Source organism: Vicia villosa, linkage group LG1, assembly GCF_029867415.1.
Source record: "Vicia villosa cultivar HV-30 ecotype Madison, WI linkage group LG1, Vvil1.0, whole genome shotgun sequence".
Classification (NCBI taxonomy): domain Eukaryota; kingdom Viridiplantae; phylum Streptophyta; class Magnoliopsida; order Fabales; family Fabaceae; genus Vicia; species Vicia villosa.
In genome coordinates this window covers 85,385,226-85,406,005 of record NC_081180.1, presented here as the reverse complement: position 1 = coordinate 85,406,005, position 20,780 = coordinate 85,385,226, and the positions used below count along the sequence as shown (strand labels likewise).

The window sequence follows — 20,780 nt, the reverse complement described above, 5'->3', positions numbered from 1 at the left end:
ATGTCAATATCACAACCTGCAAAATTATCAACTTGCTTTGGTTTTTCAGAACCAAGCTTATCATCAAACCTGATATTGATTGATTCTTCTACAACCAATGTTTCAGTATTGTATACCCTGTAGCCTTTTGAGCGTTCAGAGTATCCAAGAAGGAAACACTTTTGAGCTTTGGAATCAAACTTACCAAGATGATCTTTAGTGTTCAGAATAAAGCATACACATCCAAAAGGATGGAAATATGAAATGTTGGGCTTTTTATTCTTCCACAATTCATAGGGAGTCTTATTAAGAATAGGTCTGATAGAGATTCTATTCTGAATATAACATGCAGTGTTTATTGCTTCTGCCCAGAAATGCTTAGCCATATTGGTTTCATTGATCATGGTTCTGGCCATTTCTTGCAGAGTCCTATTCTTTCGTTCTACAACCCCATTTTGCTGTGGAGTTCTAGGACAAGAGAAATCATGGGCAATACCATTTTCTTTGAAGAAATCTTCAAAGGATTTGTTCTCAAATTCACCACCATGATCACTTCTGACCTTTATGATTTTACACTCTTTTTCAGATTGAATCTGAATGCAGAAATCAAAGAACACTGAATGAGTCTCATCCTTGTGTTTTAAGAATTTTACCCATGTCCAGCGGCTATAATCATCTACGATGACTAATCCATATTTCTTTCCTCTGACAGATGCTGTTTTGACTGGGCCAAACAGATCAATGTGCAAGAGTTCTAATGGCCTTGAGGTAGAAACAACATTCTTAGACTTGAATGCAGGTTTGGAGAACTTGCCCTTCTGACATGCTTCACAAAGAGCATCTGATTGGAATTTCAGATTAGGGAGTCCTCTGACAAGATTCAGTTTGTTAATCTGAGAGATCTTTCTCAAACTAGCATGACCTAATCTCCTGTGCCAGACCCACTGCTCTTCAGAAACAGACATAAGACAAGTCACCTTCTGACTCATAAGATCTTGCAGATCTGTCTTATAAATGTTGTTCTTCCTCTTGCCTGTAAATAGGATTGAGCCATCCTTCTGATTTACAGCCTTGCAAGACTCTTGATTAAAGATTATATCATAACCATTGTCACTTAATTGACTGATAGATAAAAGGTTATGTGTTAATCCTTCTACAAGAAGTACATTAGAGATGGAAGGAGAGTTACCAGATTTTATAGTTCCAGAGCCAATTATCTTGCCCTTCTGATCTCCTCCGAACTTGACTTCTCCTCCAGACTTAAGCACCAGGTCTTGGAACATAGACCTTCTTCCTGTCATGTGTCGCGAGCATCCAGAGTCCAGGTACCATGACATGTTGTGCTTTGTCCTTCTTGCAGTCAAGGATATCTGCAATAGGAATAATCTTATCCTTAGGTACCCACATCTTTTTGGGTCCTTTCTTGTTAGATTTTCTCAAGTTCTGTTTGAACTTGGGTTTTACATTATAAGCAATAGGAGGAACAGCATGATAATTCTTAATGTGAGTTTCATGATATTTCCTAGGTTGTGTCACATGCTTCTTAGTGTGTGTTATGTGAAAACTTTGTGCATGTGAGGTGTGCCTAATATCATGAGAGTGGCCATACTTGAACTGATCATACAATGGCTTGTATGTAATTTTCATTTCATCAACAGGTTCAAGTTTGTATGGAGTTTCACCCTCATAACCAATGCCAACTCTTTTGTTTCCAGACACAGCATATATCATAGAAGCTAGCTGACTTCTGCCAATACTTCTAGATAAGAACTTTCTGAAACTTAAATCATATTCTTTCAGAATATGGTTTAGACTGGGAGTGGATTTTTCTGAATCAGAAGGAGATCCAACATTATTGGATAATTTTAAAAGTTTTTCTTTTAATTCAGAATTCTCCAGCTCAAGCTTCTTTGTTTCAAATTCAAATTGCTTTTTCAGCTTTTTGTATTTGAGACTGATCTGAGACTTGAGTTCCAGAAGTTCAGTTAGACCGGAAACTAACTCATCTCTAGTAAGTTCAGAAAATACCTCTTCAGAATCTGATTCTGATGTAGATTCTGATCCGTCATCTTCTGTCGCCATCAGCGCACAGTTGGCCTGCTCATCTTCTGAATCATCTTCTGACTCATCCCAGGTTGCCATAAGACCTTTCTTCTTATGAAACCTTTTCTTGGGACTTTCCTTCTGAAGATTTGGACATTCATTCTTGTAGTGTCCAGGCTCATTGCATTCATAGCACATGACCTTCTTCTTGTCAAATCTTCTTTCATCAGATGATTCTCCACGTTCAAATTTCCTTGAACTTCTGAAGCCTCTGAACTTCCTTTGCTTGGTCTTCCAGAGTTGATTTAGCCTTCTGGAAATCATGGACAGTTCATCTTCTTCTTCAGATTCTGATTCTTCAGGATCTTCTTCTCTAGCCTGAAAAGCGTTAGTGCATTTCTTGATATTTGATTTTAATGCAATAGACTTACCTTTCTTTTGAGGCTCATTTGCGTCCAGCTCAATCTCATGGCTTCTCAAGGCACTGATAAGCTCTTCCAGAGAAACTTCATTCAGATTCTTCGCAATCTTGAATGCAGTCACCATCGGACCCCATCTTCTGGGTAAGCTTCTGATGATCTTCTTTACATGATCAGCCTTGGTGTATCCTTTGTCAAGAACTCTCAATCCAGCAGTAAGAGTTTGAAATCTCGAAAACATCTTTTCAATGTCTTCATCATCCTCCATCTTGAAGGCTTCATACTTCTGGATTAAGGCAAGAGCTTTTGTCTCCTTGACTTGAGCATTTCCTTCATGAGTCATTTTCAAGGACTCATATATGTCATAGGCCGTTTCCCTGTTAGATATCTTCTCATACTCAGCATGAGAGATAGCATTCAGCAAAACAGTTCTACATTTATGATGATTCCTGAAAAGCTTCTTTTGATCATCATTCATTTCTTGCCTTGACAGCTTTACGCCTCTGGCATTTACAGGATGTTTGTAACCATCCATCAGAAGATCCCATAGATCACCATCTAGACCCAGAAAGTAACTTTCCAGTTTATCTTTCCAGTATTCAAAGTTTTCACCATCAAATACCGGCGGTCTAGTATAACCATTGTTACCGTTGTATTGCTCAGCAGAGCCAGATGTAGATGCAGGTGTAGTTATAGTCCTTTCACTTTCATCAACCATATTTTAAATGAAGCGTTTTTCTCTTCCTGAATCTTTTCTAAACACGGTTAAGTGCTTGCACCTTAGAACCGGCGCTCTGATACCAATTGAAGGATAGAAAAACACTTAGAAAGGGGGGGATTGAATAAGTGTGACTTTAAAACTTGGACGATAAAAATAAATGCACAAATATTTTTATCCTGGTTCGCTGTTAACGAAGCTACTCCAGTCCACCCCCGCAGAGATGATTTACCTCAACTGAGGATTTAATCCACTAATCGCACGGATTACAATGGTTTTCCACTTAGCCGCAACTAAGTCTTCCAGAGTCTTCTGATCACAACCTGATCACTCCAGGAACAACTGCTTAGTTCACTCCTAAGACTTTTCTAGAGTCTACTGATCAACACGATCACTCTAGGCTTAGTTCACTCCTAAGACTTTCTGCTCAGCCAACTGCCAAGACTTCCTGCTCAGCCAACTGCCAAGACTTCCTGCTCAGCCAACTGCTAAGACTTCCTAGAGTATACTGATCAACTGATCACTCTAGTTCCTTACAACTTAATGTAATCTATTCAAGAGTTTACAAATGCTTCTTAAAAGCGATAATCACAACTGTGATATTTCTCTTACAATTTAAGCTTAATCTCACTAAGATATTACAACAGCCATGTAGTGAGCTTTGATGAAGATGAAGATTCTGAGTTTAGATTTGAACAGCGTTTCAGCAAGTTAATTTGAATTGTATTGGTGCGAAATCGTTAACCTTGCTTCTCATCAGAACTTCATATTTATAGGCGTTGAGAAGATGACCGTTGAATGCATTTAATGCTTTGCGTGTTCCGTACAGCTTTGCATTTAATGTTATACGCTTTTGTCAACTACCTCGAGCCTTGTTCACGCTGTGTCTACTGACGTAGCCTTTAGTAGCTTTAACGTTCCTTTTGTCAGTCAGTGTAGTCTGCCACGTGTACTTCCTTCTGATCTGATGTTTGTGAATACGACGTTTGAATATCATCAGAGTCAAACAGCTTGGTGCACAGCATCTTCTGATCTTCTGACCTTGAAGTGCTTCTGAGCGTGATACCATCTTCTGATCTTCAGTGCTTCTGATCTCATGTTCTTCTGATGCTTCCATAGACCCATGTTCTGATTCTGCTTCGACCATCTTCTGATGTCTTGCCAGACCATGTTCTGATGTTGCATGCTGAACCATTTGAGATACATCTTCTGAGCGCTGAATTATGCGTACTCTTTATATATTTCCTGAAAGGGAAATTGCATTGGATTAGAGTACCATATTATCTTAAGCAAAATTCATATTATTGTTATCATCAAAACTAAGATAATTGATAAGAACAAATCTTTTTCTAACAAAAATTTCAAAGTAATACAGTGATAATATAGCACAAACAAGGTAAGTCATTCATTTCCATCTTCCTTTTCCCTTTGACATCTTCTTTTTTGTGGTTAAATGGGAAAGGTCTAAACCCTTTCTGAAGCAGTTTCTCAACCTCCTCAAACTGAAGGCCTTTCGTTTCCGGCACTAAGGAATAAATCACTACAAAGCCGATCAATGAGAATCTCGTTTATCGATTGCAGGTGCATGGTGAGCTGCTTGGTTGAATGTAACACTTAATACTACAAGTGAAGCAAAGATACCAATCAAGGAGATTAACATCAACTTTCTACTTCCAAATATATCGATTAAAACCATGCTCAATATAGTTCCAACGCATTAAGATCAGAAGTAACCAAAGAAAGTGCAAGTGTGGTGGAGTTGAAGACAATGCCAGCAAACTGAACTATGGTTGGGCTGTAATACATGACTGTGTTGATATTGACAAATTGTTGAACTACTTGAACTGTGATACCTGCGTAGAGCCCTCTTCGAACGAAGACCAAACTTTAGCAACCTGCCTAAAAATTAAATGTTTAGAGTCGCCACCTATTCTACCAAGGCGAATAGGAAACCTCGCGCAGTTATAAAGATTCAGGGTAAGATACTATTTCTGGTCGAGGGAAGGTGTTAGGCACCCTAAACCCTTTCCTAAGGTTTGCATTGTAGAGGCAAGGCTTATGGCAAAAGGATAAAGAAAGATGACAAACAGGGTTAAAGCAAACAATTGTCATAATTAAAGGTTTATAATTTAAATCGGGAAAAATGAGATTTATGGGGGAGGGGGACTCGCCTTGTTGCCAAGTGCCTACGTACCTCCTTAGGGAGGATCAGAGTCTACGTAGTTCGGGGAAGGGTTGTACGCCACTGAATTTGAGTTTGATCTGAGATGGTTGAAAAATTGCTTCAAGGCTTTCGAAATAGCCTATGATAGTTAGGAAATTGAAAGGTTTGTTGGGAAGTTTTTTTAGAGTGTGGGCGTACAACCCTGATTTTAATTTGTACTATTAACCGCGATAATCGATTGATTCAATTACCATAGTTAACAGATTAACAATTACATCGTTACCAATTTTAATCGATTGATTCGATTATCACTAATAATGAATTATAGTATTTTTTAATAATTTTTTATGAATTGATTTGCATCGTTACCCCTCGTAATCGATTGATTCGATTAAAAAGAATAACAAATTAGAATAAGAGAAGAAAAAAACAGATTAATCATCGCGACTAATAAGATAGTCGAAACCATTTAACCAAGTAGAAATTAAGTATATTTTAATCGGCACGAACAACAAATTATAACTTTTTAATATAAATATCAAATATTAATTTCATTTATAAAAATAATTACTATATAAATAAATATATTAAAAAGATTTAATCAAACTAAATATATTAATTTTGTTTAGAAAAACAATTACTATATATAATTAATTATATTAAAAGATTTAATAAAAAAACAAATTAATTAAAATAATTTTAGTTTTTTCAGGGATTATGATTCAATGTGGTTGTTATTAAGGTATATGGTATAAGGACTAGATCTGGGTGTGTTAGATTAGGCTGAGTGGAGAATAAAGGGATGGATCATGAGGGTTCACCGTGTGGCCTATAGACGTGGGAGCGTGGGATCAGGAATTAGGATTTTCAGAAATATAATATGTTAGAGGGGAGGCTCGAACCTGCGACCTCTCCCTCACATACAAGCGTTTGACCAACTCAGCCACCCATGTTACTTGTTTAATATACGCACCCGGATCAATATGTAAACAACTGGAAAACACAATATAGCACGCGCGCCAAATTTTAATCAGACCAATGAGAGAGGGGCACCTCATCGTCTTCCCCAAGAAGACACAAAAACCTGTAAATCTTTTTCTATGATTTTGCTTCGAAATATTTCGTAGCCTATACATTTGAAAAATAGCGAATAGAGCATAAGTATGTGTAAACGTTTCGCGACCCCTTCAAACTCTTCGTTTAAACCATGCGAACCCAATCACGCCCTTGTTTTGACCCAATTTCAACCCTAACAGGAAACCCTAATTGCAAGCCTCTTAGAACCCTAACGGCCAACAATGGTGAGCCACCCCAAACGCGCCCAGAAATCAAATTAACTTGCAGGAAACATTCATAGCACTCATACAAAGCATAACACACAATCAAAACATCATAAATATGCACACATCATGCCAATCGAATCAAGTTTCAGAACGACTTACTTTGACCTATTGGAGAATTTTCTGGGGGTGCTGAAGCAGAGTAATTATCCAGGCACGTTCAGAATCACTTGAGGAAGCTTTTGCAATCTCCAATTCTTGTTGAAAGCCTCAAATTCTCCAAAACCGAATTCAAGCTCTTTGGTGATTTTTTAAGTTCTTGCAAGTGTGCTTCTCTCCAGATTTTGTAACCCTTATTCACTTGGTATATGTTAGGTACTTATAGGCAACGATTTAGGTTAACAAAAACTTCCAAAATCTTTCTTGAATCAAATCTTGCAATATTGAGAAATTTGCTTAAAATTTTGATTTGGAAGCTTTTCTAATTTTGTCCAATATCATACCAATTTTCCCTAATTAATTGTGCACGAAAATATTTCATTATTTTGTCATAATTGTGATTGGAAATAATCAACATGAATCTTTTTACCATAATATATGATTTTTTCAATTATATCTTTTTAAATCATTTTTAAATGAAATAAAAAATCAAATAAAAATCAAATAAAAGGTGAAATTCGTGGCACATGGTTTGGATAACTTGTGGATCAAGTTTGAGTCATAAAATATAGGCCCACTTGCAAGAAATTCAATTTGGACCTCCTTTATTTCACATTTGGTCCTCTAAAATTACTCAACTTTGACCAAGCATATCTCACTCAATTTTTAAGCTATGAGGGAGTTCTAAGACTTTTTGGAAACCTCAAGAGGTCCTCTATAAGCCACTTTGGAACATATTTTTCATTTGGAGCTTTTATCTTGACCATATCCTCTTTGACAAAAAACTGCTTTTGAAGGATGCTTGAAAAGGACCTGTAATCTTTTGCATTCTACCTCTCAAATGAAGCATTTCTAGCCTTGGCTTGTGAGAGACAAAGTTGTAGAGAATCCAATTTCCTTCCAAATAGGCTTTGAGTGGGGAATTTTTGATGTTCCATGTGAAAGTTATGGTCAGTCAAAGTTGAGTTGACTTTTTCCTAGAGAAACCCTAATTTGAACCTTTTTGTATTTGTTCATCTCTGAGTTTCTACTGATAAATCATGATCAAATTTTGATCAAATGATTGATATACACTTATGTACTTGATGTTTGATCCATGATCAGAGGCTTGGACCATGCTTTGATTGTGATTGACTTTTTAGGTTTAATCAGTTGACTGTGAATCTTGGAGTTTGTTTGAGCATATAGCTTTGGAGTTGAGCCTTGATCTTTGCCCTGGAGCTATCTTAAGTCATTATAATCCAAAGACTTTTGATTGAGACCCTTATCTTATTGATCTTCTCAAGAGAACCCCAAACCCTAGCCTCAGGAGACTCTTGACTTATAGGATGTTGTCTGGATAAAACCCTAATTGTAGATGGGATGAATAGGCAAATTTTGGGGTATGACAGCTGCCCCTGTTCAATCTTCTTAAACCGAAAGAGTCAGATAGGCATGTTTTCCTGTCATGATCTGAAGGTGGAAGATTATTGAACACTGGAAATGCCCTAAAATTTGCTGGTACTGCAGAATGTAGGGTGGATGCGTTGCTGGAAGAATACACTGTGTTGACGTGGCGAACTTGTTTCGAGAAGCCTAGGGAATAAATCCCTATTTGCGGAGAGGCGAAGCTCTGTACTATTGCCGAGGGACTGATGTGATATGACATCACTTGTTGCGCCCAGGGACTAACGCAATAGGTCATGGTTGGGATTGAAACTAAAACTGAAATAGAAATGAGTTTTGGTACTGACGTGCCAAAGAACTCGGTGCCATATCATCACTAAAAACTTAACATGATAAGACGTAACGCGAAGGTCACGATTTGGTTTGAAATTGAAATTGAAATGAGTCTTAGTTACTTACGTACCAAAGAACTCGGTGCCATATCATCGCTAAACTAACGAGATAAGACGTAACGTGAAAGTTACGATTTGGTTTGAAATTGAAATTGAAATTGGAATGAGTCTTAGTTACTTGCGTACCAAAGGACTCGGTGCCATATCATTGTTAGAAACTAACGTGATAAGACGTAACGCGAAGGTTACGATTTGGTTTGAAATTGAAATTGGAATGAGTCTTGGTTACTTGCGTACCAAAGAACTCGGTGCCATATCATTGCTAAAAACTAACGAGATAAGACGTAACGCGAAGGTTACGATTTGGTTTGAAATTGAAATTGGAATGAGTCTTGGTTACTTGCGTACCAAAGGACTCGGTGCCATATCATTGTTAGAAACTAACGTGATAAGACGTAACGCGAAGGTTACGATTTGGTTTGAAATTGAAATTGAAATTGGAATGAGTCTTGGTTACTTGCGTACCAAAGAACTCGGTGCCATATCATCGCTAAAAACTAACGAGATAAGACGTAACGTGAAGGTTACGATTTGGTTTGAAATTGAAATTGGAATGAGTCTTGGTTACTTGTGTACCAAATAACTCGGTGCCATATCATCGCTAAAAACTAACGAGATAAGACGTAACGCGAAGGTTACGATTTTGGATTGCAATTGAAATTGAAATTGAAATAGGATTGGGATAGGATTTGAAATGGAATTGGAAGAAACAAGTCGGTAAACAGGATTTACCTGTAGAATGATGCTTTGCACATGCGTATGCGTATGATTTGTTGTAAATGCCTGAATGTTTATGCAAATGGCGCGTATGCGAGTGTATATGAACATGAATATGTATGATGACTTTGATGTACTATCTTTTGTCACCCATTGGATTTGTTTAAAACCTTTCAAGCAGCTTTGCGGATCTTTAACCCAAATCGTCTGAGGTTAGTCTATTGGGATGTTGTAGTGTTTGCGGAACTATCATGTCACCAGGCGTGTGTTGCCTGCCAGAGATGTCGTGGTTTCATCCCCTTTATTTTGTCTAATGATTTGTAAGTTTCTTGTTTTAAGTTCAGAGTTTAAATTTTATGAGAAATAAATTGTTCTTTGCACTTGGTATTGAAATGACGAAAGACACAGTGTGAAAGGGAAAGTTTTTATTGATTATTGCCTTGAATTGGCGAATGTACAAGAAGTATGGAAGAAAGAAAAAATGACAAATAGAAATGATATTAATACTGCTATCGCTCTTTTATTATCGAGGGCCCTAGTAATCCTTTGACTTCAGAAGTTGGTGATTGCACGACTTTTTACCCTTTATGAATCATCTTGGATCTGGTTTGGAATCTTGCCCCTGCTATGCGTAGTACTTCTTGACTGCATCTGAGTTGATTGGATGTGATAACTCATCTCCATCCATGGTGGTGAGGACAAGTGCTCCTCCGGAGAATACTGTTTTGACGACGTATGGACCTTCGTAGTTAGGTGTCCATTTTCCTTGGGCATCGAGTCGGGGTAGTAAGATCTTCTTGAGGACGAGATCCCCTTCTTTGTAAGTTCGAGGACGGACCTTTTTATCGAACGCCTTTTTCATCCTTTTCTGATAGAGTTGTCCGTGACACAAAGCCGTCAGTCGCTTTTCTTCAATGAGATTCAGCTGATCAAAACGGGTTTTTACCCATTCCGATTCTTCTAACTTTGTATCAGCTAGGACTCTTAAAGAGGGAATCTCTACTTCGATAGGAAGAACTGCTTCCATACCATAGACTAGAGAGAAAGGGGTTGCCCCTGTGGATGTGCGCACTGAAGTTCTGTAACCGTGTAAGGCGAAGGGAAGCATTTCATGCCAATCCTTGTATGTTTTCACCATCTTTTGTATTATCTTTTTGATATTTTTGTTTGCGGCTTCAACAGCGCCATTCATCTTAGGCCTATATGGTGAAGAATTATGGTGTTCAATTTTTAATTCTTCGCACAGCTCCTTCATCATATTATTGTTCAAGTTCGACCCATTGTCAGTGATGATTCTACTTGGAATCCCATATCGGCATATGAGGTTATGTTTGATGAACCGGGTAACCACTTGTCTGGTTACATTAGTGTAGGAAGCAGCCTCGACCCACTTGGTGAAATAGTCGATGGCAACCAATATGAATCGGTGTCCATTAGAGGCTTTGGGTTCGATCATTCCTATCATATCAATCCCCCACATTGCAAACGGCCATGGTGAACTTAGCACATTCAATGGGTTTGGAGATACGTGTACTTTGTCAGCGTATATTTGGCATTTATGACACGTCCTTGCATATTGGAAGCAGTCAGCCTCCATCGTCAACCAGTAGTACCCTGCTCTTAATATCTTTCTTGCCATTGAATGTCCATTTGCATGAGTTCCAAAGGTTCCTTCATGGACCTCTTTGATGATCTCTCTGGCCTCATTCTTATCCATGCATCTTAGCAACACTGAATCGTAGTTTCGCTTGTATAGGACGTTACCATTTAGGAAGAACTTAGATGCCAACCTCCTTAGTGTCTTTTTGTCAATTGTGGAGGCGTTCTCTGGGTATTCTTGTTTCTCCAAGTATTTCCTAATATCATAGTACCAGGGCTTGTTATCGGGTTGTTCCTCGATCGTAAGGCAATAGGCTGGTTCGCCAAAGTGTCTGATCGTTATCCGAGGTTTGTGATTTGGCCAGGTTACCTTAAACATAGAGGAGAGTGTTGCCAATGCGTCGGCCATTTGATTTTCCTCCCTCGGGATGTGATTAAAAGTGATGGTCTCAAACTCAGCTATTAGTTCCAGTATGAGGTCTCGATATGGGATTAGCTTTGCATCTCTCGTATCCCATTCTTTATTGACTTGGTGGATCACTAATGCTGAATCCCCATATACCTCGAGTAATTTAATCCGTAGATCGATCGCAGCTTCTAACCCCAATATGCACGCTTCGTATTCTGCAATATTGTTGGTACAGTCGAAACATAGTCTCGCGGTGAAGGGTATGTGACGATTATCAGGAGATGTCAAGACTGCCCCTATGCCATGTCCTAGTGCGTTTGAGGCTCCATCGAACATGAGCGTCCACACTAATCCTGGTTCGGGTCCTTCCTCGGGTCCAGGTATTTCATAGTCTCTTACTAGCATAATGTCCTCATCAGGAAAGTCAAACTTCATAGACTGATATTCTTCGATGGGCTGATGAGCTAGATGTTCTGCCAGTACACTCCCTTTTATTGCCTTTTGCGTGACATATTGAATGTCGTATTCTGACAACAGCATTTGCCATCTAGCGATTCTTCCTGTAAGAGCCTGTTTTTCGAACACGTATTTCAGAGGATCCATCCTCGATATTAACCATGTGGAATGGTTCAGCATATATTGCCTTAGACGTTTGGAGGCCCATGCTAGCATGCAACATGTCTTTTCCAACGGTGAATATCGGGATTCGCAATCGGTGAATTTCTTGCTAAGGTAGTAAATAGCGTGTTCTTTCCTGCCAGTTTCATCTTGCTGCCCCAGTACGCATCCCATAGACCTTTCGAGGACGGTGAGGTACATGATCAAAGGTCGTCCATATACGGGGGGTACGAGTATCGGTGGCTCTTGTAAATAACGCTTTATGGTTTCGAAAGCTACCTGACAATCGTCGTTCCACTTTATTGGTTGATCTTTCCTTAGTAATTTGAATATGGGCTCGCATGTAGCAGTTAAGTGCGAGATGAACCTTGAGATATAATTCAAACGACCTAAGAAACCGCGAACCTCTTTTTCTGTTCTTGGAACGGGCATTTCTTGTATGGCCTTCACTTTGTCAGGATCTACCTCTATGCCTCGTTGGCTTACTATGAATCCCAACAGCTTTCCTGATCTCACACCAAATGTACACTTGTTCGGATTCAACCTTAGCTTGAACTTCTTTAAGCGTTCGAATAACTTTTGCAAATGCGTAATGTGCTCCTCTTCAGTGTGGGACTTAGCGATCATGTCGTCCACATATACTTCGACTTCCTTGTGGATCATATCATGGAACAGCGTGACCATCGCTCGCTGATACGTTGCCCCGGCATTTTGCAATCCGAAAGGCATCACCTTGTAACAGAAAGTACCCCAAGATGTCATGATGGTGGTTTTCTCCATGTCCTCGGGAGCCATTTTGATCTGATTATATCCAGAAAATCCATCCATGAATGAGAATACCGAAGCTTGTGCGGTATTGTCCACTAGTATGTCTATGTGTGGTAGTGGAAAGTCGTCCTTTGGGCTTGCCTTATTCAGATCTCTGTAATCAACACACATGCGAACTTTCCCATCCTTCTTAGGCACTGGCACTATATTGGCGATCCATGGCGGATATTCAACTACGGCAAGGAAACCTGCGTCAAACTGCTTGAGTACCTCTTCTCGGATCTTATTATCCATGTCGGGTCGAACTCTTCTGCGCTTTTGTCTGACAGGTGTACAACCCTCTTTGAGTGGTAGCCTATGTACGACGATGTCTGTATCCAAACCAGGCATGTCGCGGTATGACCAAGCGAATATTTCTACATTGTCATGGAGGAGTTTGACCAGCGTTGCTTTTACATCCTCGTTCAGTGTTGCCCCAATCTTGATTTCTTTGGGTTCTTTATCGGTGCCCAAGTTTATGATTTCAATGGCTTCTTGAGGAGGGAGCATGCTTTTGGATTCTCTGTCCATCAGTCTTGACAATTCTTCCGGAAGTCCGTCGTCTTCCTCATCCCCTTCCTCAGACCGATTAGCGAGAGCCTCGAGTTTATATTGAGTTTCAGCAGTATTATTATCGGTGATGTTAAAAGGTGATCTGCACATGTTTATGTTTGGTTTTTAGTATGCAATTATGATTGTGCTTTTGTTTTATGCAAGAATGTTATTTGTCATTTTAGGAAAATAAATGCAAGAACGAGACGGTGTTTTCAATACCAAATTGAAACGACAATTTTATTAATAAACTCAAACTTTGAAAGTAAAGTGGGGCCCTTACAAACCAACTCTATGCTTCGGGCGAGGCATGAGCGACATTGTTTTTTTTATTAATTGAAAGGGAAATAAAACACACGACAAAACAAATTACTTTGAAATATAAACTATCTCCGGTATCTCCAGGCTTGTCCAATTTTGTAGCTGTTCTCCTGGTCTGATCATTCGGATGAAGTTGGATGTACCCTCCATACTAGATATCATGGATACATGCTCATATCCGCCTGTGACAAAAGTTTGCGCAATCGGAGGGAATCGTTGTTCTTCCTTTGCAGCCTTCTTTGTTGGTTGATATCCTAACCCCAGACGATCCTTCTTCTCTTGAACTTCTGGCACTTTGCCCCAGCCTTCCATTTTCAGGACTTGCAGGTCTCTCCAGGATGTCACCGCCCTTCGTATCTTCTCTACCGGTAGTGTGACAGCGGTTGCTATCTCTAGTGCTTGGAAAGAGGTTTCCAACGCCTTTTCTCCAGCCTCGATGTATCGGTATGAGTCCAGATTGCTAACAAATATATCCTCCTCCCCATTGACGGTCACTATGGAGTTCCCATCCACGAACTTTACTTTTTGATGTAGAGTGGAGGTAACTGCCCCAGTAGCATGAATCCAGGGACGTCACAATAAACAGGTATAAGCAGGTTCAATTTCCATTACTTGGAAATTTATGCAGAATGTATGGGGACCAACTACTACAGGGAGGTCTACTTCTCTAAATACCGGACTTTGTGATCCATCGAAGGCTTTGACTACCAGACGACTTGATCTAACTACCAGGCCCTCCAAGGCTATCTTGTCGGGAGTGGCTTTTGGCATCACGTTTAGTGACGACCCTGTGTCAATCAGAACTCTGGATAGATGAGCTTTTCCACATTGTATGAAGATATGTAAGGCTTTGTTGTGCTCTTTCCCTTGTGGGGGTAGCTCATGATCATTGAAGCTTAAACATGCCCCAGCGGTGAGATTAGCCACCATTCCATCAAATTGATTTACAGTGATGTCTTTAGTTACGTGGGCAGCATTCAGGATTTTCATCAAAGCATCTCGGTGTTTTTCTGAATGTACTAGCAGCGAGAGGAGTGATATTTTGGACGGAGTTTTGTGTAACTGGTCCACCACTCTATAATAACTTTTCTTGATTAATGCCAAGAATTCTTCAGCGTCTTTGTTAACGACCTCTTTATCCTTGGCTGTGCCTTCTTCAGTCAGGACCACAGTAGCTTGATTACTTGGTTGTGCTAAGTTCTCATTTGGTTTCGCAGCATTGAATATGCGACCACTACGAGTCATACCTCCAGGCCCAACGATGTTTGTCACTTCCGTATTACTACTTGAATCATATTCCCAAGGGACCGCTTTCATTTTGTCCACCGGATATGGATCTCTGACTGGGATGATCCTAGTGTGTACTTGCGTGGGTATCATCAATGGTGCTTTGGCGCAGGGGATGATTAATGTCTTCCTTGCTCCTGGACTAGGTATTATTAATGGCTCGTTCCTTTCCAACATGGCCATATACTCCTCCTCGGGGTGTTCTTTCAACTGAATTATCCCTTGGTCCACGAGTCTCTGCAGGGTGTCCTTAAAAGCCTCGTTATGTTCTAGGATGAACCCCCTTGCGAGTAGATACCTCTTAAGGGAATCTATAGGGGAACTCCGTTGTTGAACTAACTCTTGCTCAGTGACGACCTCGATTGCATTGACTGTGCCATCGTGACGAGGCATGGGATTTGTCTTCACATTAGGTTTGTCGAAAGCAATTGCCCCAGACTCGATCAGGTCTTGAACCTTGTGCCTGAAAGCCCAGCATTTTTCTAACGTGTGTCCAGGAGAATTGGCGTGAAATTCACACCTTTCATTGGGTCTGAAGTTGGGTGTAGCTTTTCTAGGAATCGGAGGTGGCATAGGTCTAAGTTCTACCAATCGCTCATTTACCAGATATTTCAGTATTTCACTTCTGGAAGTAGGCAAAGGATCGAATTTCCTTAGAGGACCTTGGAACCTGTTTTGTTGAAGTGGGTAAGACATAGGAGGTCTAGGCTCTTGATGCACTACTGCGTTGGTCTCCCCTTCCTTCTTTTTAGCAAAGGTTGAGGTGGGCCTCTTTGAGTGATAAGAGTTAGATGATGCTCCTTGTATTTTCCCATCTTTGATTCCGTCTTCAATTCTTTCTCCGATGACCACTAGATCTGAGAATCCTGAGGATACACTTCCGATCATCTTATCATAGTATGGTCCTTGTAGAGTTCTCATGAACATGTCAACCAGCTCCTTTTCTAGCAACGGAGGTTGGACTCGGAACGCCATTTCTCGCCATCTTTGGGCGTATTCCTTGAATGATTCTTCTTTCTTCTGGGACAAATTTTGTAACTGCATTCGATTGGGTGCCATGTCCAGATTGTACTTGTATTGCTTTAAGAACGTATTAGCAAGGTCGTTCCAGCTTCGGATATGTGTCTTTTCCAACTGCATGTACCATTCGACAGATGCCCCACTTAGACTGTCTTGGAAGAAATGCATCATCAGCTTTTGGTCATTGGCATAAGCAGCCATTTTTCTGACGTACATGCGTAAATGACTTCTTGGGCATGTAAGTCCTTTGTATTTCTCAAAGTTGGGTATCTTGAACTTAGGAGGAATAGTCAAATTCGGAACCAGGCTCATTTCATAGGTATCCACATCAAAGACGTCATATCCTTCCACTGCTTTCAGCCTTTCTTCTAATGCTTTGATTTGTTCACTACTCCTAGCACTTTCTTCGGAATCAGATTGGATTTACTTATGCTGGGGTTCCTGATTTGTTTCATCCACTTCCCCATATTATAAATCCACGTAATCCTCATCCTTAGGTGGATTGTTAGCAGGGATGCGAATCGTGCGAGGCGCCCCCTCTTTCTGAGTGGTAGGAATGAAACCTTCATGGGAAGCCTCTCCCTCTTCATGGATTCTGGTAACCCTCTTAGAGGATTGAGAATTTGATTTGCGAGCGTCGAAGCCCTGAACAAATCCTAGCAGCGGGTTGCCGTCGTTCGGTATTTCCTCATACTGATTCCGAGCTTCCCTAGCCCTTTCCTGTTCATCCCTGATGTCCTTCATGAAACTCAACATCTGAGCCATTCCTCTCTTAATCTCATCTACAGTACCTTTCAACTGAGTTACTTCGCGAAGGGCGGCTTGATTTTGTTCTAATTGTTCCATAGCTTTCTTCTTCTGAGCACGGGTTTGGTATGGTGGTATGATTGCTTGGTTGCTTTCCCCAATGGTGTGACTGGAGATAAAGATAGTTTTTATTTTAATGCTTTGAAAATAAATATGATATGCATGCTATGAATGTTATGATTATGCAATGTTCACGTCTTATCCACATTATTATAATATACATATATATTTATATACTATTTTTATTCTCCTTTTCTCTTCCCCTTTTTTATATATGTACATTTTTCTCTTTTTTTTTATACATATGTAATTTTTTTTTGTTACATATGTACTATTTTTTCTTTTTTTTTATACATATATATATATATATATATATATATATATATATATATATATATATATATATATATATATATGTTTTTTTTTAGAGAAATAATCTTTTGGTGAATATTATAGAAACAATGAGTAACGGAAAAGAAACACACTTTATTATTAAAAAAGAAAATACTACTCCATTAATTGTTGGTTCACAAATAGAAATTGAAATTGAAAATTAAAATACTTGAAACAAAATAAAAAGCAACAATGAAAATAGAATAAAACTAAGAACGCCTTTGGATGTCTTCTTTGAACTTGTCCACCATGTCTCTACAAAGTTCCATGAACTCCTTGACTTCTTTAGGAAGGACAACAAGAGATGATTCCGCCTTTGCCAAACTCTTTAGGATGTCTTGTATTAAATCATTACACAAGAAGACTAGCTTATCATAATTATCACGGCATTTTTCATAGTCTTCAAGCATCTTGGGAACCATGCTCACATGCTCATAAGCTGTAGAAACAATTGTGTATTGTATCTTCCAATAATCCCCTTCATCCCTTGCAGCCCCACACATCTCCCTTTGCCTTATAAGCAATTGCCTAAGCAAGGCCATAGCCTGAAGTGCTCTATGGCGCTCATCGGTGCGTTGTAAGAGTGCTTCCTCCGCAGCCAATCACCTTGTGCGTTCCTCTTGTCCAGAATTGCGGGCTTCTTGAAGATCAAATTTGAGGTTTCTTATTTCTACCTCTTGATCTTTAGTCCTATCCGTTAATTCAAAAACCACAGCTTCTAGATTTTTCTCGGATTCCGCTTTGTCATGGGAAGCCTTTTCATAGCGCCTTCTCCACCTTGCAATTTCTATATCCGCTTGTGCCAACCTCTCATTATGTGCTTCTAGATTAAAATTAGCACTTAGAACTCCTTCGGTTGCACGTTTCCTTTTACTCCTTTGTCTATCATTCTCCTCCTTCATTGCTTGAAGTTCTTGATTCTTTTCTTTAAGGTCAAAGCGTAGTTGGCTCCTTTAGTTGGTAAGTTGATGCAAATCAAGTTCTAATTTCTCTTTTTCCTTTCGGGACGCCTCTAGGGCAGCCTTGATCCCTTCTATCTCTTCGATGGATAGAGGAACAGGATTAGGAGAATCAGGCTTGTATGCGGGATCCATAACAAAAGGAAGCAAGATCTTTCCAACTCTCTCTTGAACCCATGCGGTGTAAGGTGCTTTAGCAATTACATTCTTTGGCCCAAAGTATTTTCTTTGAACATGACTCCAAGCTTGAATTACTTTCTTCAATGTTCTTGGTTCACCTTTCCCATTATCATGCAAGATTAATTCCTCTATTTGTTGTTCGGAAGGTTCATTATCCATAGAATGACCTAATTGACGCAATGCTAAAACGGGGTTATAATTAATACAACCAAGAGTCCACATTAATGGCACATTGTCGAATTCTCCGCATTTGTAAATAATCCTATCAGAATTTAATTTCTTTGCATACCATAGAATAGAATCCGCTTTAAGAGCCCTTAGTTTTTGAGCCCAATCATTTCTAGTCAATTATTTGATAAAACAACTAGCTTTGTATAGATGAGAAGTCAACATAGAATATAGCAAATGGACACAACAAAATAGCATTCCTCTCTTCTTTTCATACTTCATATGGATAGCATAATAAATATTAGCGAGGATAGTCGGAGTCGGATCTTTTCCATAAATCCTAAAAGAGGTGAAAGCATGAATGGCGGCAGGATCAATATAATCAATATTTTTTGGCAACAAAACAACACCAAAAACCAAGAGAGCTAACATATGTCCACAAATTTCCCATTGTTTCTTTTGAGCATACATTAAAGCTTGATTTTCTAAATAAGATCTCTTGATCCCATGCACATCTCCATCAGTTTTGTAATTAGACTTCAATTCCGTATCGGATATTTCCAAAGCCTTTGCCAAATCTGAAAAATCAACTTCTTTACCTACACCAGTATAGAATTCCTTTTTAATTTTTGAGAAACCCAACACAGCATCCATCTCTTCCAAAGTCGGAGCCAACTGAAAATCCTGAAAAGTGAAACATCTAAGCGGCGGATCATAGAATTGAACCAATGCGGTAATAGCTTCCTCTTGTACTTTCACCCTTAGCAAGTCCAAGATATTTCCATAGCGGATCAAAAACCTATCCAAAGCACCTGATGGTAATTTCTCTTTGATTATCTTCAATTTCTTGATGTCTGGAGTAGAAACTGTAAGGTGAACAATTGTCTTCTTGGTACTCATCCTTCCTACACATTCACCAACAAAAAATTTTTTTTTTTTTTACAAAATGTATATATTTTTTATATGTATATTTTTTTTGTGGATAAGACATGATGAAGATGCAAATGAGGGATGATGCATGCAAACACAAAAATATAATAACAAGCAAACAAAAATAAAAATAAACAAAAAACCCAAGCATAAATAATACACAAAAAAACAAATCAGATCAAGAATCCTAAGTTCATAGGTTCGACGTGGCGGCTCTAGGGAGCCAACCTTTTTATGGGGGGTTCTAGAAGGTCTCATGGGGTCATTCGTAGCCTCCGAGACTTTTTGTCTCTTCGGATTTTAGAACAACTCATTTTATCCAATGAGGTTCGAATTTTTGGGGTAGGTTCTCGGAGAGATCAGCTGACTATCCAGTCCTGCCCTCAACAAAGTCAAGCCTCGTTTTGGACATTTTCGAATACTCAACCCACTCCGAGTGGAGTTATCAATGAGACTCGTAGGCGATTCGATTCCCCCCTGATCTCAAAGTTAACTCCCACACTTAGGGTTTAACACAACATAAAAAAACCAACAATGCATATAATATATAATCCAACATTTTAAATAAAACATTCAATAAAAAAACCAATGACAAAAAACAAAACAAATAAATAAAGAAAATATTTATTATAAAGATGAACCTCCCCCAAACCCTAAAAATGGCAAGTTTGCCAAACCCTAAAATGCGCCAAACCTAAACCCTGCCAAAACCTATAGGAGCATAGTATTCACTATTAAGTTGTCCCCAGCAGAGTCGCCAGCTGTAGCAACCTGCCTAAAAATTAAATGTTTAGAGCCGCCACCTATTCTACCAAGGCGAATAGGAAACCTCGCGCAGTTATAAAGATTCAGGGTAAGATACTATTTCAGGTCGAGGGAAGGTGTTAGGCACCCTAAACCCTTTCCTAAGGTTTGCATTGTAGAGGCAAGGCCTATAGAAAAAGGATAAAGAAAGATGAAAAACAGAGTTAAAGCAAACAATTGTCATAATTAAAGGTTTATAATTTAAATCGGGAAAAATGAGATTTATGGGGGAGGGGGACTCGCCTTGTTGCCAAGTGCCTACGTACCTCCTTAGGGAGGATCAGAGTCTACGTAGTTCGGGGAAGGGTTGTACGCCACTGAATTTGAGTTTGATCTGAGATGGTTGAAAAATTGCTTCAAGGCTTTCGAAATAGCCTATGATAGTTAGGAAATTGAAAGGTTTGTTGGGAAGTGTTTTTTAGAGTGTGGGCGTACAACCCTGATTTTAATTTGTACTATTAACCGTGATAATCGATTGATTCAATTACCATAGTTAACAGATATACAATTACATCGTTACCAATTTTAATCGATTGATTCGATTATCACTAATAATGAATTATAGTATTTTTTTAATAATTTTTTATGAATTGATTTGCATCGTTACCC

At 39.2% G+C, this 20,780-nt stretch overlaps 1 protein-coding gene across 1 annotated transcript; it reads right to left on the bottom strand.

Annotated features, from left to right (window-relative positions):
• Positions 1-14,196: 14,196 nt before the first annotated feature.
• On the bottom strand, positions 14,197-15,606 carry LOC131648226 (uncharacterized). The gene has a single exon (XM_058918004.1). The coding sequence runs from the start codon at positions 15,604-15,606 to the stop codon at positions 14,197-14,199; it is 1,410 nt and encodes a 469-aa protein (XP_058773987.1).
• Positions 15,607-20,780: the final 5,174 nt, after the last annotated feature.

Bases quoted from the DNA above. Each gene is read 5' to 3' on its own strand.
- LOC131648226 (XM_058918004.1), bottom strand. From the start codon at position 15,606: ATGTCTTACCCACTTCAACAAAACAGGTTCCAAGGTCCTCTAAGGAAA.